General features: G+C 33.8%; 1 protein-coding gene across 4 annotated transcripts; it reads right to left on the bottom strand.

The window, feature by feature from the left end:
- Nucleotides 1-325: 325 nt before the first annotated feature.
- Nucleotides 326-26,684, bottom strand: LOC125066946 (hexokinase type 2). Of its 4 annotated transcripts, none has more exons than XM_047675281.1 (9): nucleotides 26,256-26,684; nucleotides 11,414-11,576; nucleotides 11,146-11,327; nucleotides 10,666-10,839; nucleotides 9,090-9,189; nucleotides 8,677-8,866; nucleotides 7,088-7,293; nucleotides 5,402-5,628; nucleotides 326-2,984 (listed from the first exon to the last, which is right to left on the bottom strand). In XM_047675281.1, the coding sequence occupies exons 1-9, from the start codon at nucleotides 26,280-26,282 to the stop codon at nucleotides 2,898-2,900; spliced, it is 1,356 nt and encodes a 451-aa protein (XP_047531237.1). In that variant the 5' UTR covers nucleotides 26,283-26,684; the 3' UTR covers nucleotides 326-2,897. The 4 variants fall into 4 exon arrangements, with proteins under 4 accessions (XP_047531237.1, XP_047531238.1, XP_047531236.1 ...); XM_047675282.1 differs by lacking the exon at nucleotides 26,256-26,684 and adding an exon at nucleotides 16,327-16,604; XM_047675280.1 differs by lacking the exons at nucleotides 9,090-9,189; nucleotides 26,256-26,684 and adding exons at nucleotides 9,666-9,765; nucleotides 12,381-12,559.
- Nucleotides 26,685-27,230: the final 546 nt, after the last annotated feature.

Here is a 27,230-nt window from a genome sequence, read left to right as displayed (position 1 = left end):
TATGTTAAAAACCGGCAATTAGGTTTGTTTCTAAATTATATATTGTTGTTAGAACTTTATTCAAAATTCGTCACCTAAAATGTGAAATTTGGATTAAAGTCCGCCATTTTTTGTCAGACAGGAAGTCAGTGTTTATGCTTGTGTCTAGAAAATCGTTAGTGTTTTTGGGAATTCATCACCTTAGGAGTTAATTCGGGGACGACATAGAAGCTCAGCGTTTTTCATATTAGAAAAATAGAATATATATATATAATCTTATGTACTGGTATCACAATCACAGAAACATTTATAGCATTGCGTTAACCGGAATAAAAAAGAGAGCATACTGTTTTTAAAAATTTATTCTTGAAATAACATTGTTAACAGCGTTTACAGAATTAGAGCTAATTTCATAAACAACGGTTCATTTTGAATTCGTTTGCTCCATTTATGTTACCTAAATATTTATAAAATATTTTCAAACATATTAGATAATAAAAATCATACAATTAATTATACATCAATTGTTTTATGAAGCAGCCAGTGCTTGTAAACCTTAATATCTTATTAATGCACTAGTGGACATGTTGGGATGGCGATATGTTACCTTCTGCTTTTCACACGCACGCTGTGTCATTATTTCATAGTTTCATGTTACTATAGTCTCACATATTATGTGGAATGTAGCGACTTGCCGAATATATGCAGAACAAAAGTCAATGTTATTTTTTATTAGCGACGAAACAAAGAAAATTCAAAAGTTTGAGCAAAATGAGAGCAATAACCGAATCGCAATATAGATTTTTTTTCTTCTTATAATTATAAAAATAACAAATTGTACAATTCATATCTTTAGAAATAGTTAAGTATCCTCAGTATTTATATGTACTTAAGCCACAAATCCCTACAACACATTAAAATGGTGCAATTTACAAACGTAAACATTTTTACTAATTATAGTCCATTATTTTTGTGCTCGAAAATAAATAATGTATGTATATAAATGTCAACATATTAAACATAATTCTTAAGTAGTTACAAACTGCGAGAAATCATGAAAAATACAACTCTAAAAATAAAATGCACCTATTTGTAACTAGGAACTATAACGTGAAGTGATGTCACACTATGACCTAATATCGTACTTAGCACTCGCCTTACCCTTGCATATTTCAACGATTGAAACGGAAACTGGTATAAGTTATGATCCGGCTTGCTTTGATTTCGGAATATCTCGTTGTAATTCTTAATTTACTTATGAACTTAATATCGTTTGTTACAACTACTGAATAATTCCAAGCAAACAAAACACTTTACAGTAAGTCCTAGTTCTATCACAGTAAAATAATAAAAACACTCACATGAATCCCATTAAGAGTTCACTCCAATCGTTAATATGCATTTGTTTCAATGATTGAATTGAACTTAAAATGAATAACAGCTAAATTAATTACAATCTACATATGATACTACATCATGTACAATAATTAAATATAAATCATAATTTTAATGATACTAATCTGTGTGTATTGATGCAATTTTTAATGGAATGATTGAAATAATGATTCTAAAGTAGCGTAAGGCCAGCATGACTACTGAGATTCTTAGTATTGCTACATTTTAAATATTTCTCGGCAGATACACAACCTATAATGTGTTTCAATCACAAAGTACTCACCGCACACACAACGAAATATTCACTTTAGTTATTTGATGCTATCAATACACAATATTTAATTTAAAATAATATAAATAATTCATATTAAAATTCATTTTAATATGTTCAACGATATATCATATTTTTTTTCAATAATTTGATATAAAAGTAGATTCTTATATTACAAGACCAATATTTGTTGTAAAGTGTAGAAATTACTATGTTTCAATAATAATAATAATATAATCACTGTTGTTAAAAGTTTCATAAAAGTATATTATTTTGATAAACACTTATTGCGATCAAATACAATGCGTACTGCGTAGATTGACACTAAGATTAGTTATTTGATTGGAGTAAACAAATTTAAAAGTGTGAAAATGTAAGTCAGTCTTAAGATATGAATTTTATAAAACAACAAGTACAAAATCATATATCTTTTACACAGCTTCAGTTATTTCTACTATAAAACGATTTTATTTACTTTAGATGAATAATAAAAAGCCGATTATTCGTTTTTTGACATTGACTAGACTAAAATAAGGTACGGTATAAATATAAGTACACGCGTCTTGAACATAACGAACATTTCTTAGTGTCTCTCCCAGTTTGTGTAAACATCAGTGACGGAATACGGCCTCATTACATTATTTACTTCACACTGGATCATTTCAGTGTCGAGACCGCATCACTCAAGTATCAGCATATTTTCAAACGAACCGCGCGCATGTAAACTACCGCCCGAGGGCCGAAGCACGCGACGACAATTAATCTAAACTAATATAAATATACTGTTCCGATTTCCGATCTCCACGGATCGCTCGTTTCTCTTCACACGTCGCAGGGTTACCGTGGGAGCCGTGCCGCAGAGAGCATTCGGAGAGGGTTCGACGGCAGGCGTAAACCAGGTCACCGATTGGTCCACAATTTTTACTTTTGACATTTAAAACCGAACGAGCTACAATCGAGCCGATCAGATTCTGATCGGCGATACTGCTGACAATTTAATTAAAATCATTTACAATGTCACAATGTGTACAATGTGACCGAAATAGAGACGTCTGGCAAAGTTTCAAGCAATAGTAACGTCCCCGTGCGGCATCAACGCGGCCCGGACGACAGCCCTGCGACGCAAACACAAGCGGCTGATTCGCTACGCAAACCACTTCGAGGCGGCCGGTTGTGACGAGCGGCGGAGCGGGTGGGACCGGAAGTACAAAAATATAAAAGGGGCGGCGGGCGGCGGGGGGCGGGGGCGCGCCTACGCCAGCGCCTGCTCGCGGCACGCCACGGCCGCCACCAGCGCCGCGCCGCGCCCGCTGCCGTCCTCCGACAGCATCAGGTCGAACTGGAACACGACGGACGTCGATTAGCTCTCCTGCACCACGTGGCCCGAGGGTACCGACTCTGGGAACTGAGATCTTATATCCCTTATGCCTGTGGTTACACTGGCTCACTCGACTCTCAACCAGGAAAACAATAATACTAAGTATTGATGTTTGCCAATAGAATATATTAGTTGAAGCCCAGGTGGGCTTTCTCAAAGCTCTACCGCCAAGTAAATTATACGCAAGTGTTATCTGCGGGAATCATACAGTACTTAGACAAGTATTACATTATATGAGACTTTAAGGAAGAGATTGTTATATTCAGCTGTAGGTAACTTTTCGCAAACACACAATAGTGTCTGAAACATTTAAGATTTTTTCTACTCTACTTGGCCTGGCCAAATCAGAAACTATGAGGAATAGCAAAAAAAATACTCAAAGAAGTCTAGGAACAAATATTGATGCATACTACAATTTTTTTACTGTACTATAACTAAATTTAGCCGAGATGGCCCAGTGGTTAGAACGCGTGCATCTTAACCGATGATTTCGGGTTCAAACCCAGGCAGGCACCACTGAAATTTCATGTGCTTAATTTGTGTTTATAATTCATCTCGTGCTCGGCGGTGAAGGAAAACATCGTGAGGAAACCTGCATGTGTCTAATTTCAACGAAATTCTGCCACATGAGTATTCCGCCAACCCGCATTGGAGCAGCGTGGTGGAATATGCTCCAAACCTTCTCCTCAAAGGGAGAGGAGGCCTTAATCCCAACAGTGGGACATTTACGGGCTGCTAATGCTAAAAAAAAAAGCTAATGCTAACTAAATTTTGTAATATGCATCAAAATTAGTCTCTAAACTCCCCAATTTTTCAAAAATGATATAATTTATTTAATAAATAATATAATTTTTGAAAATTTTGATATTTAAATAATCACATTGGAGTCAAATATGAAACTTGTAATGTATCTAGAATGAATGTTAATTTTTTATAAGTTATATCGTCCGACGTACTCTCGACCGCATTCCAGTGCGCGGTTCTTTCACCGCTCACGTCAAGGTCGCGAGACCTAAATATTAAACACAACAATAAAAAAAAACTAAAGCTCTACGCGTCTGTATATTTAATCTATTTTATTTAACGTACTTATAAATTTTAAAACAACAACAATATTTTTATTATCTGGCAAATGATAAAAACATTTCTCAATAATATCAACATGGACGTCACGGGACGGTTACACTGAACAGCTGAGGTCCGGCTCGTAGTCAATGCCACATATTTTATCGGCTGAACGTTGAACTATAACATCGACGAGCAAAAAGAGGCTCGTCTCGCGCCTCACGCCTTCACTTATCGCTTTAGATAACTTTAATAACGCTCATTATTAATTATTTTTTTATGTTCCAAGTTGAATACTAAAATTATTTATGTAAATAATGAGTGAGTGACCTCAATTACGTATACGCATTGCGAGCGGTGAGCGCGACTTATATTTCGAAACACTTTCATTGAACGAGGTTTTAATAAGTTTGAAGCAATGATACTAAAACTAACAAAAACGCGTTCACTTTTAATAATGTTTCCTTGACATTTTTGATAAAACGACCGAGACTTGTTTAGAGGAATATTTAAGTTTTGTTGATATAACTAATTAAAATGATAGTTCAAGGTGACGTTATACCGATCCTTTATCTAGTATCGAGTAATTACCGGTTTTTTTTTAATCGTATAATGTTTAGACGAGGAAGTGGCTACTTATTTATTAAACTTAGATTTCCTGCCAGCTACTAAAACTATTTATGCATATATGTATGTCAAATAGATATATAACGAAATATAATATACGTATGTATATAAAAAGTATTTTGTCGAATTAATGTATATAATTATTATCAGTGGCAAGGCTGTATACGAGTTTATTTAGCTGTGTAATTCGTGGGACACAAAGCCTTCAAATTTTTGACTCTATAAAAAACATCAGGAATAAATGAGGTTTTTATTGGGCCTGAATGGTCGAATCAAAAACTATGAAGAATAACAAAAAATACTCAAAGGAGTCTAGGGACAGATTTTGATGCACACTACAAATTAATAATTGAATTTTTGAAAAATCTAATATTTTTTTGTTTGTCTTCTGTCCAATGGAAATTTATATTATTTTTAAATTACAAATTATCATTCCGACGTACTGATTAATTAGGTAATCTGTAAAAAATATTCTCCGTCGAAAATAAAGTCAATAAACTCCACATCGAGATAACGTTTCGCGTAAGCGATCACATTTTTTTCGTCGATCATCCGTCGCAATCCGTCTTCGAGTACTTACACTGTACCAATATCGGCTGAGTAAGGAAGATAAATATTTGACTCCAAAATGACGCCGAAGAGAACGTCGGGGAGTTTTTATAAGAACGTCGGTAAGGCGGGTGTACCTGCAGGCCGGGCTGCACGAGCGCGGCGATCTTGTCGCACATGAGCGCGTGGAAGTGCGGGTGGAAGCGGTACACGGAGCCGTCGATGCCGACGGTGACGCGCGGCTCGGCCATCTTGTTGAGCAGCGTGGCCAGCCCCGCCGCCACCAGGTGCGCCGCGCGCCGCGACACGCTCTCGCACACGGCGCGCACGCCGCACATGTCCGCCTCCGACGCGTGCGCCAGCCCTGCCGCGCGTAATACTACATCTCACTCTGATTCTACTTATAAAGTTTCGTCGACATAATAACACATCAATTCGATGTCAAATGTTGGTCGAGTTTTGTCCTCTTGTGGTCGAGATAGACGATAGGTTACGACATGACATTTAGTTTACCCACTGAATCGCTAGAACACAATTTTTTTCTACGCAAATTGATAGATGTAAAATTACATAGTCATTTGCATGTTGCGAAGACGATTTGAAGAGACCGCGAATTAGCATAAATTACACGTCCGAAATACCAAATGCACGGATCGGTATAGGTAACGTGTGTTAATATAATTCTTAAGAAATACATTGTAATTATTAAAGTAGGTGTTTTTTTGCAATTAAAAAAAGAGGATGAACTGTTACTGAATAATTAATTAAGTATTATCTGCGAGAGAAAGTACTCAAATGTACTTGAACTAAATACATATGACCTTATTGAAGTCGATTTGTTTTATAATTTGGTTAATTCAGTACTAGTATATTATTAGAATCATACTTGCGATGGCATTGATCTATATTAGCGGTCAATGTGGAGTGTATTATTATTATTAGTAATTGTAAATTCCACCCAGTATACTTTAGGGTGAACTCGAGTTGCAGAGCCATTTTTCAAATAGTTCCGGGTATGTACCATGACTTTTAAAATGGTATAAATAACTAATAAACTTCAAACTTATACAATTACGTTTAAAAATGTTTTCATATGAATAATTCCGAAAATATGATCATTACAAAAGTTATAAAAATGCTAGCATAATGGCACTAAACTCAATCCATGAAAAATTTCAATATCTCGTATTATGTAATGTTTTCTGTGTGCACTTTTATTACACAAGTATAATATGATTATGACAAAGACGTTAATTCATTTGTCTTATTGAATATCTACTGATATTTACTTGGAATGTGACGGTAACTACTGTTCATCTAAATTTTGTATATTTAACAGATTTGAAATTATTTTACTACTTATTGCGTTGCAATTTTAACTTTAACCAAAAAAGACCTGTTGGGTTTCTGAAGAACCAACCAAATTGATAAAACAAAGTAACTATTATAATTGTATGGTTGTTTTTGAATATAATAAAACAAAGATAATTTAATTTTACAAGAACTGAATAATCTTATCTATCATAAAATATGTTTCCTGGTATCCAAGACGTTTGGTTTAATGTTTTTATAAACCAAGATGGCTCTGTTGATATAGAACATTAATTTAATCAAAGATCGCAGATCTGATTTCTGGTTTTGCTATTGACTTTATAATTGAAATAGAAAAGATATTAAAGCAACTTATATCAGGTATGCTACGTATTAATGAAGCCGAATTATTCACTACATGCAAATATTTGTTGTGGAATAATATCTAAATTGGAATAGGTGAGGATTATTACTTTAACTCTTTTTTTATGTATTATTTAAAGATAACTCACCAAGCTCTTCCAATACGTCCATACAACTGCTGTAGTCTCCGGGTTTGTCGGACTCTATTTCAGACACATATTTAGTGTAGAAGCTGCCTTTCTGGAACAGTAGGTCGGAGCCCCGCCCTCCAAATAGTAGTCCCATCTTTGTGAATTTGACCAGCGCCAGGCGAACGAGTTCACCCATGTACATTCCTGATATCATCTTTTCTTGGCTGAAATTGATATAATACACATAAGAATATAAGACTTTAAGAATTCAAGGCAAGATACATGCCGTAGATGAATGAGTGAGTCAATGTCATTACGGAAATACCCCGGGATGGGTAGTGTACTAGGGAAATAACATTTTAGATGTTTGACTTCATGACTTCGTTTCATGTTCTATAATAATAAGTAATAACACTTAATGATATAATATTATAATCGTGTAGTATATTATATAAGTAAATCTGTCCGTCTGTTTTTTCAACACGAATTCACAAGAATCACCTCATCATCAGATAACTCATTATATTTGTGTACTATTGTATGAATAAAAAAGATGGCTTATTGGGAATTAGATCGGATTCGAACCCGAAATCTGTTACAAACAACGTTAGTCTCGCAACCACGTGACATGACTTTTAAATATAACTTCGAAACCGATTTGTCATATAAACAACGTGATTATCAAATACAATGACGTACTTTCTATCAATGGAAAAATTGCACATCGAATTTATTAAAACATTACGTTTGAACTTCGCACTTATTAAATCGACATTGCCATTTGTCATGAGTCATGACAATTGATAAGATTCAATTACGTAATACAATAGACTCGGCACAATTACATATGAGCCAAGCATGTTTCCAAAGTATACATAGCTTGTAAGGATATAAGTATGTGTAAGATCGTTTTAACGTTTTAAAACTTTAGTCACATAAAATCTGAAACTGTTTAGCCCAGCAATGTAAAGCCCAGATTCTATCGTGATCTGGCACGGTTGCTGTAATTTTTACCTAATTCTTGCAATTTTATAGATTTATTTTGTAATTACTCAAATATTTGCTATATAAAATGCAAACATATAAAATATACGACGATATTGAATATATTAGCATGTGAATAGGACATTATGATATATGTTTTTGTGGAGTTCTTTAGTTCGAGTGTTATATTATTGTACGACCCATTGTGTGACTATATAAAGTGAAGGAATTTTTAGTTATCTATATTTTATACTTTAGTGGCTGCAAGCTGTTGAACATGTTAATATAAAAAAATAAACAATTAAATAAAAAAAAATATATAGTCAGTATTTTAAGAAATAATATTTCTTTTAATTGTAATATGTAAAACTTGAATATTAAACTTGTTGCAAAATGACTATTGTAAAGGGTTGTTAAGAGACTACTCGAATAAAGTATGTTCTGATTTGGAATAGAAACTGAACGCACAGTATACAGCAACAATACCACTGAGCGAATTATAAGCAACGTGACTACAACGAAAACATAACAATGTCATGACTATTTCATGAAACTAAACCCAGTTCACGTTCCCAATCGACGAAAGGCCGATGACCTTTCCGAGTGCTAGAAGGAGAACTCACATCTGCTTGCCGGGGTTGATGGAGTTGGCGTCCACGTCGCGGTCGAACTCGGTGCGGATGAAGTCGAGCGCGCCGTCGTCGCCGAAGGCGCCCCACTCCGTGTTGATGAGCAGCTCGGGCTTGCCGGGCGCGCCGTCGAACAGCTCGCAGTTCTCCGTGCGCTCCACGTAGCACGCGTTGCTGCCCGTGCCTGCCGACACACGCGCTCTACATCGCCGCCGGACCCACCGGACCCCCCGCCGCCCGGGTTAGTCGCGGGGTGATAGCGATTACATGAGTCGGGCCGTGCGGTTATGGGATGGCGGCTCTCGATGTGCTCGAGCCGAGTGAGTAATTGCGGTTGTTAATGTTAATGCCGTCCGAGTCAAAGCGAGCGACTCGGCGCAGTATTGCTGTAAACAAGGTAGACCTACCCACGATGAGTCCTATTTTGCAGTTGTGGTTTTTCCACGCGCAAGACATCAATGTACCCGTTGTGTCATTCAGAATAGCGCATATATCGATCTGTACGTCCTACAAGAGTGGAGAAAACAAGCTGTTTAGAATAGATGTCACGGTGCCGGTCGTTGCCGGCAGAGGGCACCGCGAGCCGTCGATGATGATCCATAGAGGCTTTCGTTCCCATCATGAAAACTCAAGTCAAGTCGATTCGAACGCGTATCGATGCCACGAGCCTCGATAAGAGACGCCGATGCAGTCGTTTCGTAAACAAGGAGCAGCCGAAAATGAAACCGTTCAACATGCAACATTATCCATAGAAATAGAATGACATGAGATCCAAAGAAATTTTCAATATGTTAGCTTCATAATATGCAATGTAACCAATGAAAAATTTTGACAAGTCATTTTTCCCGGTAATTATTAGCATGCGTTTTTTTTTAAATAGTAACTTGAGCTGAGGTTTCATATTTAAAAGCCTCTATTTAGCTCTCTTTGGTTTAAGAACATGCCTTATTTACTAAAGAGAGCCGGTATCATCGTCAACTCACCAATTATAATTCCTACTCTGCAATAGGGATCTTTATGCGCACAAGACATAAGGGTCCCAGTTGCGTCGTTAAGGATTCCCATCACAGATAAAGACAGATCCTGAAAAATGGTGTTCCGTATCATTTACAAGCTTTTATTTAACTTTACGTGTAGTATAGCTCAGAAAAAACTTTAAATTTTGCTGCTGGTGAAATCAAACTAAACCTTTTTTTTCATAAATGTATTCAAATTGTCTTTGGGCACAATGGATTAAGATCACCGACAAATTGGTGTTTTTTTTTGTTTTATTTGCCGCTATGAGTTTGTTGTTATGTATACTGCACTGTATATTTTTATCGATAAATCCAGTTTACAAGAACATATGATTAGTGTTAATACTGTATTCGATCGATAGCGCGATCTGGTATTAAATTTATAAGTAGATTATCTTTCATTACTTTTATCTTTTTAAAATTCCCCGCCAAAGAGTCATTACTCATTCGTTGACGACACCAAAAAAAACATATTTTTAGTCACTTTAATGTGTAGGCTATATCTACATCTTACAACTATTTGCAACTTATTGAAATTAAATTTCGCACTAACTTTTGGTACTGTTTGATAAATATAATTGACATTTAATTGTTATTAATTTTGATGTATAGATTAAATAAAAGCTTGTTTAATGAGGAAATTTAAAACTTTTTTTTTTTATTTAAAAATATTTATAATTAGGCATTAGCGCTGTAAGAAATTTATAACCATTCCTTACATCGTCAACGTGCTTATTAACTCGGGAACTAAGATATTATGTCCTTGTGCCCGTAGTTACACTGGCTCACTCACCCTTCAAGCCGCGACACAACAATACTAAGTGTTGCTGTTTGGCGGTAGAATATCTGATGAGTGGGTGGTACCTACACAGACGGGCTTGCAAAGCCCTTTCACCCAGTAAAACTTAAGGTTAACTTATAATAATTATAATATATAAAATTAACATATAATTGTTCCGTATCTTACCCCTCTTCTAGCGATAGCGTCCTTAAGGCCTTGTACGACATCTTCGCCGACGACTCCGCTACATGAGAAACCTTTCGTCCAACGTTGTAATATCCCTTTGGTCAGACCGAGCTGTTTTAGAGGGAAACTAAACGTAAAGCCGAGGGCTAAACGTTCTTCATATACATCGTGTTCCTAAAACGTGAAAAAAAACTTACGATTATAGAACCATGTTTTATTAAGAACAGAGAGTTCATATTTATGTTTATTGTATGTTTGTGCGTTGGAAAACGTCTTGAGACAACCTGTAAATCCAAAATCCATGTTAATTCATCAATCCTCAATGGATCAGCTTCATGGAAGAAAATTCAACTCCATAATTCAAGCCTGACAGTTAGTCACTTATAGTCTGTTACTGTCACTTAATTAGTAATATTTAAAATAGCTTATGGCATTTGCCAGAACAGATAATTATATATTTGACTGCTATGTTTATTCTACCTTCATAAAATTCGCTAAGCACTCCGCAATGTGGTCGAAGAGGGCAACCCCCGTGCCGGTCATAATATGATTTGGTATAGCATAAATTTTCGACTGCATGTCGAAGTGATTTTCTCCTAGATTTATAATTAAAACCCTAAAGTTTGTTCCTCCTAAATCTAAGGCCAAGAATTTACCGCGTTCTGAAAGATAACAACAAATATAGTACTGTGCATCAACACTCCGTAAATTATTAACTTTTATGTATATAAGGATATGTTTTTGTTACCTTTTCCATTCGGCAGATCCTGTATGTAAGTGATCCAACACTTCACAATCGAGTTAGCATGTGTGTCTTTGCCGAGGCCTTTAACTAGGTCATTGTGAAGTCTGTGCATTATCTCCCTAAGCGCTTTATCTGATAGGTGGAAGACTTCGCATTCTTCGCGAATCTATAATTTAAAAAAAAAGTTCCATTTAATTTGCAGCAATTAAGGTTTACTTTTTCGTACTTTAATTGTTGGAATAATTTTAAATAATAATTAAAAACCCGATGTAATGTTATATAAATTACAATTTTTTATTAAATATGTCACGCACAATTTATTTTTTACGAGTACCATTTCAATGTTTAATGTTTTTTTAAAGCATGTTTATTGGAAATGTGAAAATGTTTTAATGTGTAATATTCTACTTTTTTTAGGTACCTAATAGAATATGATATAATAAACATAGATATTATAAATAGTAAACTCAGTACAATGAATATCCCGCGTTTTTAAAAAAACGAAACAAAAATATATTTTCATCTCCTTTATCGCGCGCTTATATTATATTTTAGTTTAAATTACATATTTTATTTGTACACACATAATATGTGTACAATTAAATAATATTTTGGTGACACAGTTGTATTTTTGTATTCAAATTATAATAGTAAAAACAAACAACACCCACAGAATCTATTATAAATAAAAACATATAATATTATTTGAAATGTAGGTTAAATAATGGATTATATAGCTACTCATGTGAAAGAAAAGTCGATTTTATAAAGAATTAAATGCATTTCCTTTGCATATAACTAATCGTCCATTTTATCGCGAACAAGTTTCACAAGGTCAAAGCGGTCATTACAACACTATACGACTGTCGCTTACGGTTGCTTTCCAATAATTCAACCCGGCTTAAACCAATAGCTGCTATATCTATTTTTATTTAAAACTTATTAATAGAAATTATTGTTTAACACTCACCTGAGGTAAATGATTAACAGCCATACCCATTTTTATTTTTTAAATGAAACTTTTCGATTATTAAAACACTGCGCGAGGTATGTGTACAACTTGCCAAAGCTGTAATGTAATGAGAAAAACGGCTACAACGTGAACGCTGTGACCGTCGATTGGGCTTGTTTCCTATAGACTGACGCGTTCCGTCGCGTTCTTTTCATTCATGTCTTCATGATAATAAACTACTGTTATCTCTTTCCAATTCGCGAATACGCACCGCGTTGGAGCAGTGCGGCAGTATGTTGTGCAATACAATGAGTAAATATCAAATATGAAATAATTATTTTTGTACTTAATTTTATATACAAAACTACATTTAGTTGGTAATAATGTTAAATATCAACAGGGATAACATGTTTTTTGTTCAATAGGATTAATGTTTATCTTTTTTCCTCCGGCGAGCCTCTTGTTGTTTGATTCTGATTGGACGTCGCGTGGGCTCGCTCATGACGTCATAAAAATTCCTCGAGTCGACGTCTTTCTATATTTACATTGCAATAGTATGGGTAGTTACTGCTTGTGGTAGTGAGGTACATTTTATGGTACATCTAAGTAACGGCACAAAGTAATAGATTTTTAAGCTAACCCTAATATTACCAAATATAAATATTACGTCTACTTCATTCAAATTTCAGATAATCCGACGCTAAATATAATTATTTGCGAATAAAACCTTATGTTACAATTTATTTCGCCTCGTGTTGCATTTTCTACTGATTACTTGATAAGGGTTGTGGTTTTAGAACGATGTTGTGAAGGAATAAAATGTATAATTATCGCTATAGACTGTTGCAAGCCCTGCGTCAATTGCGTCATTGTAATAATACTAATTTTAGGAAGCAATATCGTAATGGTATCCAAAAAACTCGTGTGATACGTCATAAGATAGTGGTTTATTTCCATTAGTTAATGTATAAAAAGGGAAAATGTATACTACTAATTACGTAAGTATTTTTTTATTTATTTTAATGCACGAATAAGTATTCATTTTACATTATATTATTTCAGACAACATCTACATTTTCGCTTTAGCTATTTTTATACCATTTTCGCCAACGTTTTTTTTAAGCCTAATGAGTTGTAGTTTTGGCAGTGGATCGATTGTACGCTTGTTTATTTTCGAGTGGTCTCGTGATTGCTAATGATAGTAGCACAACGAACGCAACTAACTTACTACAATTACCTATTATATATTGTATATTTGCTGGCACAATATATTATTGCAATCTATATATTTTTTAAATATCAAATTCGCTTCGTTTATAAAGGTTAAACAATCTCTAACTACTTGTTCAGGTTTAACTATTTTTAAAAAGTGTAAGTGAAATTAAGTGTTTTTATCGTACTTTTTTTTTAATTTAAATTTCCGCAGACGTGGTATCCGTGCCGTTAATGTATTTTTTATTATTTTGATTGAGATTAGTATAAGTAATATGATGTGCTTATTTTTTTTAGGATTTTTGTTTACACTTTAAACGTTTTATCATTGAATTTTTAATTATTGTATCTGTCTCAGTACAGTATGCACGTCACGAAAGCGATCGACCGGATATTTTTGTTGGCTGTTATGATAACTATCATTAAATAAACAAAAAATACTTAAATATTACCAAACTTTAGTGAAAACTATTATTAAATACGATCGTATACAGTCCTATATATACAATATAAATATTATTTAATTTTTATATGTACATATTATCCTTACATTTCTCAGTATGACAACCTACTTAATTTTTTTTGCAAGATAATTCGCAAAGTCATTTTAAAGAGAAAGAAATAAATGCAAACCTGTTTATTCTTGGGACAATGTCATTTTATTTTAAAAATAATCTCTTCGAGACAGCTCTAGGTACAAGACATTTTCCAATGTATTGTCAATAATAATCACACGAAATTATTCTAAAGAAGTTTAAAAAAGGGTATTTTCGAAAAGTATGTATTTTCCGAATTCACGCAAAAATTACTAATCTGATTAATATGGTACTTTTAGTCATGCTAGGTTAAAGTTTCAGAACATATATGTAATTTGGAAATTTTGTCGATGTTTAAAATGCTACCTACCGTCATATCCGGAGCAGCACATTTATTAACAGTACCTAAAACAGTTTATTTTTTTAAAAAGTGTAAAAGTGGGAAAAGTCAATACTTGCTTTATATTTGCTATAATAGATATTAAATAAAATCTAGCATGGTGTAAATTTCTAATAATAACCCCGCGAAGTCAGGACGACTAGCTTGTAAGGCACAATTTCAAGTAATTTATAATATTGCTTTGTCACCATGCTTGATAATATGGCACTCCCTGATATGTTAGATATATATGTATAGTAGGTATTGGATTGTTCAAGTAAAAGAAGAAATTCATAATTTCATTAAAGTCCACTTAAAAGACGATTAATGTATAAGAATGTATTTTATTTTAAATCTATTATTTCCGGATTATAGCGTTATACAGTTACTTTATAATCCATATCAATTAAAAATAAGACCATATTATGGTAAACAGAATTCAGAAGCCAATGAGGTTTCCACAGAGTAAACATATAAATAAAACATATTCCCAGTAAAAAAAAAAAAAATTGTTGCAAAAGTAATAAATATGAACCATATTTTAAGTATGTACATAATATATCGCAGACGCTCCGTCATGCTACTTTAATCTAGAGTGTTATGATAAAACTCCACAATCTACATTGCATTTTATATGGTAGCGACTAGCGTATTCATTGTAGCTAATTCGCACATAGCCGATAAATTACCTACGTGTCGTACCCGTAATTAAGAATAAATAAATTACAAAAAAATTCCACTCGAAGTTTACGTAGTCCCGACTACGTATAGTTATTTTCAGATATGGGTAGTTGACATATTACGTAGGTATTTCATGATAATTTATTATCTTGGTTTTGGTACTAGATACTTACACTCAATGTTACATACTACCTATTACATTTAAAAAAAAACATGTTTAACATATTATTATGATTTACATAAAGTGTATACAACACTGTCATCTTATAAAATATATGGAAATATATGTGTAAACTAAATCAGTACTTGTAAATCGTGGCTAACAACTTATACATGAACTACAAATGATCACTTTTAAAAGTATGACGGATGATAAGTAACTGGTTATTACAAGAAAAAACTGTTAACTAATAAACACGAATGTTGGCAAAATATGTTATGTTTAAAACAAATAAAATCGGAGTCACGAACTCTAAATAAGACAGCTTGACAGTTTGAAGAAAAATGATTTCTAATTGGTTTCTTATTGAGTTGTATCTAATCTATTTAATAACTGTCAAAATTACAAACTACTCTGTGTTGTATTTATTATTTCTTATTTATGTAGGTCTTTGATTGGTTAAACATTAGAACATAACTTAAAAGAATTAGCTACACTATTAGCTTATTACAGTTTTTTTTCACAGTATGCTTTACATTTGACCTTGTGACACGACCTTGTCACTCACATATCGATATCGGTTACTTTTAAGCCACAGTCCACAGATAAAAGTAAAAATAATATAGCCACAGCTCAAGTACAGGTTATCGTAATCTAGAGAAAAACAATTACTATAATAATTATAATTGATGTAGGTATCGACGTTATTGTAAATTGTTTATATTTCTATATGTCTTTATATATTTTATATTTCTATGCGCTATGATTATTATTGTTGTTGTTTATATTATTATAAACATAAATATACCCGGGTAATAAGTACTCAAGATACTTATTAAATGAGCCATATAAGCTCTAATAGAAAATACTTTAAAAAATCTCGGTATAGGTAAGTACATTATTAATATTCCCAAATTGGATTTTTTTACACATAGTTTAAACTTTTTAATTTTGAAGCATCATTCGCAAATATTTGACATAATACTTATTACTTACGATATCCCGTGCTTGACGCATATCGATTCGTCTTGTCAGTCGTGAAGACTGAGATAATAGGTGATGAACGAGAAGCGTTGGAGTCCACAGGGTGCTGTCATAAATTTCACCGAGCACAAATATATCGTGATGATATCCGCGTTCGAGCGAATACCGGTTTGTCTGGACTGTATACTAGACTCGTGCAGAAGTGAAAGGAACCGATTACTGTGACTGTAAAGCGGCGCAACGCGGAGCACTTGTTTAGTGAATCGAGGGTCACCTTGAGACGAGGCGGCCGGCGCATGTGCACCACACCCTCGGCCTCGGGTCCCCCCCGCGTCCCGGCCCGGGCGTGACGTCACGGCCGGCCCCCGACCGCGCCGCCCGTGCGGAAGCCGACCGCCGGCCGCGGCCCTCTCACGTGACGCCCTTCACGCAATATCGCGTTAAAATAACGCAACTCGCTGTATAAGCTTATGAAATATTTCGATACCGTCGCCGTGTGTCATCATGATGTTATCAATAAAAAAACTACGTGTAATACTTAATTAGAATTGGAATGATTTTGTTAAGTCTTCGTCGAATAAATAAATTACCAGAGAAGTTATAGAAAAACATTGGACGAGATATGCATCCAATTTAAAAAAAACAATTATAACTTATTTTAAAAGTCGAATAAACAGGTTTATGCGTACAAAAATGTATGAATAGTTGTTATGTAGCAGAGTGAAAGGATTTTACGTTAGATGTGGGTGTGGCTACACGGAGCGACGTGCTCGTGCGCAGGTTTTTGTTCTCAAATGTTCCGTGATTCCGCGCACGTGTCGCTAAAACATGCCGCACCTAATTAAATGCAAGGATATAATAATATGTAAAGGACTTCATTACAAAAACTAACGTAAACCCTTTTGATTTAAAATATTCACTACGCAGTATTGACACTGGGATAGATAAGATACTTAAATGGGACATGTTGGTTTGGTGACTAGCTTGACGTCAGCAGATTGTGAAGTGCCGAGTTCAAACCCGGGTCGGCCCAATGAAATTAATTGCTCATTCATTATCTATTTCGGAGTAAGAATAAAAGTAGGTACTTAAATATTTACCTACCCGGAAAAAACCTACAACTCAAAGAAACGAAGGTAGCGGTATTAAATATAACTTACTAAGGTTACTTATAATAAGAAAAACGATTATGTGATTAACACCACCTCTGTGAGTAATTACGATAAATTAAATCATAACTAAACTTTATCAATAAAATTTTCGCTCAAAATCTAGTATAAAAATAAATAAATCTTTGACTATATTTTTAAGAAATTATCCATAATATACACATACATGACAAAAATAAGATTCATTTTCATATCTCGTTCGTATTATGCCATAAATAAGATTGACTCATGTCATTGTTACGAGTGTCCTAAGGTACTATTTCAACGTCTGAGATAATGGGGATTCCTTAAAATTAATATCTAATATATAAATCACAATTATGATTTCAAACAAAAGGTAACAAAAATATGAGCAAAAGAACTGTAATAAAATAAACTAACAGACTTTTTATATATACAGAGCCAATGTAAGTTCCACTTGTGGAAAAAGGACTTCCTCACCCTTTTGGCGAGAAGATTTGGGGATTAGTTCACGACGCTGCTCGGTGTTCACCATGACACAGTTCGGTGAATATACATGGTAGATTCTCATCCGCCACGTACAGGTATCTTCACGATGTTTTCCTTCGCCACCGAGTACATGAATTATAGAAAAAAATATGCACATGAATTTAGTGGTGCATGCCTCGGGTTTGTACTCAGTGTCATCGGTTAAGATACTAGTCTTATGACCACTGGGCCGTGAAGCTCTTCTTTAAAGTAGGGCAAAAATCAATGTTTTATATACTACATATTTTTTATATTTATATAAAAAGGGCGAGCAATTGGGTCTGCTACCTCACATAGACTATAGCACTGTAAGAAATATTAAACGCCTCTTACGCCGTCAAAGCGCCACCAACTTCTGGAACTGAGATGTTACGTCTCTTCTGTGAAAGTTACACTGGCTCACTCGCCTTACATACCGGAGCCCACTAATATTAAGTAAAGCTTGTTTGGCGACAGAATATATTATGAGTCGGCACTACAGTGTGTTTATGTTACAATAAAACAAGTTTAAGCGAATATATTTTTACATGTTAATTTGTTACTAACATATATCAATGCGAGGTATATAGAGGTAGGGGACGACCCAAGAAACGATGGATGGATTGTGTGAAAGACGATATGGTTAGAAAGAATGTTACTTGTGAGATGACGTCTGACAGAGAAGTATGGAAGAAGAAGACATGCTGCGCCGACCCCAAGTAAAATTGGGATAAGGGCAGGAGGATGATGATGATATATCAATGCGACATTAGCATTTTTTTTAGCATTAGCAGCCCGTAAATATCCCACTGCTGGGATAAAGGCCTCCTCTCCTTTGAGGAGAAGGTTTGGAGCATATTCCACCACGCTGCTCCAATGCGGGTTGGCAGAATACACATGTGGCAGAATTTCGTTGAAATTAGACACATGCAGGTTTCCTCACGATGTTTTCCTTCACCGCCGAGCACGAGATGAATTACAAGCACAAATTAAGCACATGAAAATTCAGTGGTGCCTGCCTGGGTTTGAACCCGAAATCACCGGTTAAGATGCACGCGTTCAAACCACTGGGCCATCTCGGCTCCAATGCGACATATTACCACGAAATCCGCACTGATTCCCCATAGAACAAAGGAAATTAAAATATTGACATAACTGTAACTTAAAATAATTTATTAGAGAGATAAGACGCACTCATGTACGACGCAATTTAGATTTTACAAATACATACGTAATCATGGTAGTAAATATTGAAGCGTCTTATATGTACCTACGTATGATATATATTAATATAATGATAAATAATATATGAAGAAATAAATAATGTATTTTTTTGAAGATTTTATGATATAAATATTCCGACTGGAAAATGGGCTACCTGATGGTAAGTGGTCACCACCACACATAGATAGTTTCGCTGTAACTAGTGTAATTGAAACTCATCAATCATATAAATCAATCGATAAAATTTTGAAATAAACAATTTTACTACATTATAATGATTTGATATATCCCTAAAAACATCAAATTTAAATAAAACTTCTATGTTTTTCATTTAAAATTAAATTCTTAACTACTTATAATCTTGAAATTGACAGCTTTTTGTTCTTGTTTCAGTAACAATCACGAGCGAGGGAATTAGCTGACAGAATACGAATTATTGTAATTATCTCTGTGAATATATTAACGTTGGTCTCGGCGAATAATGGTAACATTGTTAGTAACGGCTGAATGTCACATGATTTTATTTTATATTCGACAAATTTGCTTCCATCCCGTGTTTGTTATTGGTTAAAGTAAAGAGTTTGTATATTTGTTTGAAATAAAATATTGTCTTGTTACTCGAGCCTATTTATTGTGAAATATTATAGACTTTATAACATCGCGCTACAAATCCTGAGGGTGGATCAGAATCGTTTAACGATGGTGAAACCGTGCAGAGCAGCTATGGCTTTTTTATTTCATAGGACTTGTCAAAAGTAGGCCACATGATTTAATATTTGATAATTCAATAAGTATTATCGCAGTAGACAATGTTTTTTTGCTTAAAATTTACATACTATTTATTTTACTCTGTAGTACTAGCTATAAGCTTCTACAGCTTAGAAGGAATAGTTTTTTTCTGCGTGACAAAGATCGTATTTACATCAATTATTCAAACTGCATTGTTAAAGTAACTGGAACATTATGGTTTAACTAGAATACACCCGCCGGATTCACATCAGTTACGTCTTTTTTTTGACAAGGCATGCTGAGAGTATTCGCCAAGCTATTAATATGGTGGACTAATTGTGGCCTAGCATCTATTGTGATACCTGGAATTGGTCGTGTCTATCGTTCTAATGCATTGAATGAACATTCATTTAGTCGTAAATTTAATAGATTATGTTTCTTACGTGAATTTCTTCTAAGTTGTTAAAACTAAACTATTATTTTAGGTAGGTACTATTTCAGAGGAAGCATTGTTCGCATAGTCATTTATAATTTGACATCATTTTATTTAAATACAAGAAAAGATATGTTTGATCCTGTAGGCCACCTCTACAACTGGACTGTAAGGATTCGACGTTTATATCTATTAGGTAGACTCCCACAGACTCTTTTGATTACCCGTTCGAAAATTCAAACCCACACACATCGAGACACAATTTATAGTATTAGAAATAGAGAAAGAGAAAGGAGAAAATGAGATATTATTTTTACGATAAGCCGATGAATATGTACCTAACTAATTAGTAATATGACAATAAAAACTCATAATATAATAAAAAAATTTGCAACGCGATATCTTTCAAATATGTCATTCGATTCTGATGTAATTCCTGATAGCGGCATTGCAGTTTAGATTAGAGGCAGGTGCCAGGTGCAGTTTTAAATTAAAGTCCGAAATTTGGAAACGAAGGTTTAAAAATGTGTGTCTTTTTTTCATTATTTGTAATTTTTTAGATGTTTTGATGATTGACTCCAAAATCTAATCAGATACAAGTCTCGACGAACCCTACCGGATCTAAATCGGTTGATTCGTTCATGACATATCGTACGACACCAAATACATATATTTATGCACATACAAACACAACCCATAATTAGAATGATTTCCTAAGACCGACGGATATCCGATAAGTCGATTATTGTGTTAATATTTATTTACGAAATCAAATCAAAAATATTTTTTATGATCTCAACGCTAGCTTTTTTTTTGAGGGCTCCTTGTTATATTAAAATTATTTCCTAATCAAGTATAGGAGGATAGGTGTTTTGAATATGTTATTTTTACACGATGTAAATAAGGGAATTCGAGTGACTTTACCTACTACCATTAAAGGTATTTCAGCGCCATTCATGAATATTTATAACAAAGAGTTCACCTTTTCGAGGCTATAAAACTAAAGGATGGAATACATATCAACATTTACACTGTACCAGTATAGGCGGCCGTTCCTAAGCAGGATCACAGAAACTACCAAACGGTGACCAGCGTTAACCGGTAGCTGTTCTTACTTAAAATATCTGAACAAAGTTGTAACCGAAGTCACATCTTGAATCGATCTAAAATATATAAAAGATTAACCTCATAAATAAGTATATTATATATATTTATAATAAAATATAAAAAAAAACAACATAAAGATGATTTTGTGATTCAGATTTAGTAACATAATATTCGCTATTTAGTAACATAATATGATATTTTTTAAACTTTATAATAAAATATACAATACACGAGTATGTATTGGATTAACCTAATTTATTTCTCTTGATGCGACTCCTCTTCGAGGAAAACCGATTCTTGGAAACTGGAGTTACAATTATCCGTGAGACTTATTTCATTATTAAGTATTAAGTTTTTTAAACATAATAACTTTAATTTTTTAAAAAGAAAGAATCATGTAAGTTTTATCAATACTATCAAAAGGTTACTCGAATTAATATTCGCTTAATTAATATTATTGTAATGGTTGAGCATTATCCTCAATTATACAAATACGAATGACATAATTACTTGTCATTGTAATCCAAGTATATATTTTTTTATTCCGTGCCTATCTTTTGTTTTCAAATATCTTTCTTTTACGACGCATTGTTTTAAACGTACACTAACTCATCTTTAAGTTAGGTGTAATCTTACAAACGAGTAATATTTATGTTTGTGACACCATGCTTAAATTACATATAACAAAATATACATTATATGACGAATACGCAAATGGTTATAGCGACTAATTTTAAATAATTAAACGAAATTCAACGAAGACGAAGAATAACGATTAATTTAGCTCTCAAAAATACAAAACTAAAATTTTATAAAATCTAATCGACCTTCTAGTGGTATATCTTCTAGTGGTAAATGACTTCCAACGGGGAAGATGACAATATGATAGTTTGTAATGCTTCATCATTTATTTCGAACGCGTTTTGTCCTTTCTATCTGACTTCTATTTTCTGAGTGGTGTCTATTTTTATTAATCTTCTGAGCCGAGAAGATTCAGATGACGGATTCAATACTTAAAAGGTTTATTTAGTGTATTTGTGTGTGTGAAGTTTATGATTTAGGATTAACTTTTTTATATACACCGGGTAGGCAAATGACTCCACTCTACTTGATTGTGAGTGGCAAGGGATTCCAAACGCGACGATCAGTCCAGCGTTGTGCCACAGAGGGATGGAAGAGGTAAAAAAGGTGACTTCTTGGCAGTGAATACTGCGTTTCCTTAGCATTAACGTCGACATGATTGTCAGAGCCTCATTTGGCAATGAGTTCTATCGTCTTATCGAGTTCAACAATAAGATCCCTCCACCTCCTCAGTTTCCGCTCGCCCGAAAACTGCGCGTCAGTGGTAAGCCCCATATACTGTATTATCATCTGCGTAGCAATTTATGTCCCCAAGGGTGAACATATCATTGATATGCAAAAGTCTATAATGAGCAACCAAATTATCGAACTCGTCGGAATATCTTTATTTCTGTGGAAACACATCCTAAACGCCATTAATGCTTAAATCATTTTGAAAATTTGCGCGCTCTAATTGCAATCACATTTCGACATAATTTTCTTATTTTCGGTCAAGATAACCTACAATTATTTACTTATATATTTACACTGTAAGATGATATTAATAAGCGGTGTTGTGGAATTATTCATATAACATTTCAATTTAATATAAGATTTATATTTGTGGTTTAATTAATGTGGACAACATAGACCGCGCGAGTCTTGGAAGTATCTACACACCTACTAAGTACATATAATATAGATATCTATATTATATGTACCTACGTATGAGTATGCACATGGAAATTCTAATTATTTCAATTAGACACGTAACGTGATGTCGAGATAAGACTGCAACACAATGACAATATAAAAATCACCTACGACGTATAGCCCACATCTCAGCATTTAATAAGATATATATTATTTATAAAATGGACATATTTGAAAAATCACAGGTGCGTTTTGTTATTGTTTTTGAATAATTGTATACATGAATATATCTCGATATTTAATATCCTTAATAATATCGTTAGCAAGCTCGGTGTTATTACCAACTTTTGGCTTCGAATTGAAGTTGAATAAAAAAAGGCCTTTCATATCAAAAATATTTTTATTTTATACTAATAAAGATAAAATATCAAACCATAATACATTATTGCTTTCTATTTTTTTAATAACAGATTCGTTGTTCAATTAAAGGAAGACGTGGATTTAAGCGATCACGATCGCGAGTTCAAATTCAGGCGAGCACTCAAGCAACACTAAAAGCTTAATTTATGCATATTTAAACGCAAAGCCACTGACTGACTCATCACGAGATCACCAAATCTATGTGTTATCTATGTATTGACTTGAAATTTTGTATAATTATTCCTCTCGACAGAGCCTTTAAGAGAGCCAGAGATTCTTTCAAAGCCGAGATGGCCCAGTGGTTAGAGCGCGTTCATCTTAACCGATGATTTCGGGTTCAAACCCAGGCAGGCACCACTGAATTTTCATGTGCTCAATTTGTGTTTATAATTCATCTCGTGCTCGGCGGTGAAGGAAAACATCGTGAGGAAACCTGCATGTGTCTAATTTCAACGAAATTCTGCCACATATGTATTCCACCAACCCGCATTGGAGCAGCGTGGTGGAATATGCTCCAAACCTTCTCCTCAAGAGAGAGGAGGCCTTTAGCCCAGCAGTGGGAAATTTACAGGCTGTTAATGCTAAAAAATAATACGCTTACTATAAAAGCATTTTTGATTTTTTGATTTTTTGACTCTTGGTAGAGAGTGAGAGAGGAGAGAGGAGTGAGAGAGGAACATTTTAGCATCGGTCAACAAATAGATGTATCGGTCTATTTTTTTTGTTAGTGCTATTAATTTTTTAATTCAGCTAATGTACATCCCTGTCGATCTATTTAAAAAGCAGTTATTGTCTATGATATCACCTTAATGTCTTTGATTAGTGGAATTTATAGGGTCTGTGCCGGATAGCCATACCGTCATTAATACATATACAAACGAGACTATAGGATTAATTGTAATAATAATACAATAGTGATTCGCAGTCAATCGACGGGAGTGTTACTTAACACGCGCTCAAAGTTCAATTATGAGGAATAATGTAATGTTTACCATTAGGTTGAATATTATGTCTACACATTTTACTCGTAAATTACATCGATAAGAAGGCTATAATAATCAAGAATACGGACGACCTCTAGTAGATATAATTGTAAGTTCAGTTGTAGATTATAGTAATGGAAGTTCATGAAATCTCATAGTTTATACAGCGTATATTGTAAGATTTATGAGTTACTCGTGGACATACAAAGTGACAAATAATCGTTTTTAAGAAATCATTGTGTGATAACACTATTTCTACCGATGTATGTTTAAATACTTCGTATTCTTTATTTGTAACCGTGATTAATACCTACTACTAGTGTAAGAGTTGTTTTAGATTTCACATATTATTAAGCGATTTAAAAGAATGATGAGATTCCCAATCGAGGCTGCTGATCCCAAGTCCTAGGTTCATGCCTAGGGTCATTATGGGCAGTTAAAAATTGACTAGGTTTTTCAGTTGCGAAATATCAATGTATATTCAATTCCAATGTGGTCCATTTCAGTTTCAGATTTTAATTTTCTGACGGTTATTAACTGCAGTTGCAACAGGAGTTATTTAATTATTTCCACGTACTGTTAATATGGAATAAATTAAAGCGATAACATTAAAAAGGATATCATTAGATAGATATTTATGTAGTCAATCACAATCAATCTTTATGTTTCGTTTCTATACCTGATTGAGATGAAACTTTGCTGTAATTAAACAAAAAATCGCCCCATTAGGACACGCGCAGATTCCCGGACCTAGTAATATAGTACTGTCAACATACAATTCGTGTCGTAGGAGGGTTACGTTACGTTACGTTGCGTTACGTCACGTTACTTTAATACAAATATAGTTCGTGTTAATTGTAATATTAGAGGATTCGTCCGTTTCGTATATAAGTATCATTAATAAGATTATCAAATGCGTTGATATGATTTGTATGTACGCATATATTTTTGTCGAAATTCCTTGTGACATTTAATCCGGAATAACAAGGACTTTTCAAAAGTCAAAATTACTAAAGTGAATCCAGTTTTAGTGTTTGTTTGAATTAGTAAAAAAATGTAAATGACACTTTAAATGAAGTCGTTAAACTCAATCTTGGGTTGATCTAAGTTAATAAAAGTCCACTCCACAAAACTGTTTGTTTGTTTTTACTAGAAATTTGGTAAAGAATATATTTAAATTCATTTAAAAAAACATACTTGAATAAGGCATATTATTTAATACAATATTACAAAGGTGATAAAAAAGCGGGAAGTTAATATTTTACAGAATGTCTTGTTAGGATATAATATATATTAAAATGTTTTTAATTAATATTGGTGTCATTTCACTGTAGCAAAACGGTAAGTTCCTGTCGTTTGTTTTCTCTGTAGAATCTACATTCCGGTCCGGTATTACGTATGAGAACCATTTAATATTAATAAACATACTTACTCATATAATTTAATAGATACGTATATTTTTAGTCTGGATTAATAAAATTAAAGGGTTTTATAATCAGATTCAAACAAACATAATTATATAATCAGTTCTTATGTACTACTTTGTAAATAGTTTCTACACATATTATATGTACGTATTGATTACGTAATATATTTTTGTATCTACATAACTCCAACGTAGTTCAATAGAAATATGTATTATTTATTTCTGGTATACATTTAAAAGTATATGGGTTGTGTTATATCAATACATACCTGTGGGTCCAATAGATCCTTCGTCATTTTCCGTCGTAGAAGTTCGATCACTCTGCACTGTACTTAAGAGCGTTATGAGTGGAAATGTTCCTCACGCGACTTTTCTATAACGTCCTCACAATAAAATCCTTTATCTGCGAGCACAATATAATCTTTATCTAAATTGAAACCGACAATTGCCGCAATTATATAGCGCTGATATGAATAATAAACTTGTGAGTGTTATATTTGATATTCTTACGGGGCTTTATATATCAATTTTGAACAATAAATTAATTCACTTTTATAAGGCTGTAAAGATGTTTTGTTCGGACAGGCTGAACACTTTTTTACAACTAAATAATATATAGTTAGCTGAGGGGAATCTATTCGCTTGGCACGATATGGCGGCGAACTTGGATGTGGACCAACTGGGAATGGACTGTTGATTCGAAGATCAAACCTATGTCTGATGTTTACAGTTAGTTTGTTGACTTATTTACAAATCGGATTTTATTATATTTACATTTATTGAACACACGTCACTGAGCTAATCATTATTTATTATGTCATACTTTTCCGTTTTAATCTATATAAGGGCGATATGGCAATTGTTATGTATCTACGTATGACTAAATGCACAGTAAAAATATCAAGCAATCATACCTTTTATAATTATCTTCGTCGTAGGGCTTTGTGCAAACCTTGGTAGCAAGCAATACTTGGTATTGTTGTGTTCCGGTTTGAAGGGTGAGTGAGCCAGTGTAAAAGGAATAAGGGACATAACATCTTAGTTCCTAAGGTTGGTGGCGCATTGGCGAAGTAAGGTATGGTTATTATATCTAACAGCGCCATGTCTATGGGCGGTGGTGACCACTTAACGTCAGGTGGCATATTCGTCAGTCCGCCTACCAATAGCATAAAAAAAACTAACGATAAGACCATAAGAATAATTAAAAAAGTGTGCTGATGCAAAAATAGACTCTCTTTAGAATT

This window comes from Vanessa atalanta, chromosome 10 (assembly GCF_905147765.1).
Source record: "Vanessa atalanta chromosome 10, ilVanAtal1.2, whole genome shotgun sequence".
Lineage (NCBI taxonomy): Eukaryota > Metazoa > Arthropoda > Insecta > Lepidoptera > Nymphalidae > Vanessa > Vanessa atalanta.
Note: the sequence above shows the minus strand (reverse complement) of the source record. Positions and strands in the feature narration are given on the sequence as shown.

Coding starts and splice junctions, on each gene's coding strand:
- LOC125066946 (XM_047675280.1), bottom strand. CDS start 12,410: ATGGGTATGGCTGTTAATCATTTACCTCAG. Junction 10,840..11,145: donor GCTTAGCGAATTTTATGAAG/GTAGAATAAACA, acceptor TTCACGTTTTAG/GAACACGATGTATATGAAGA. Junction 2,985..5,401: donor TCGTGCAGCCCGGCCTGCAG/GTACACCCGCCT, acceptor GTCGTGTTCCAG/TTCGACCTGATGCTGTCGGA.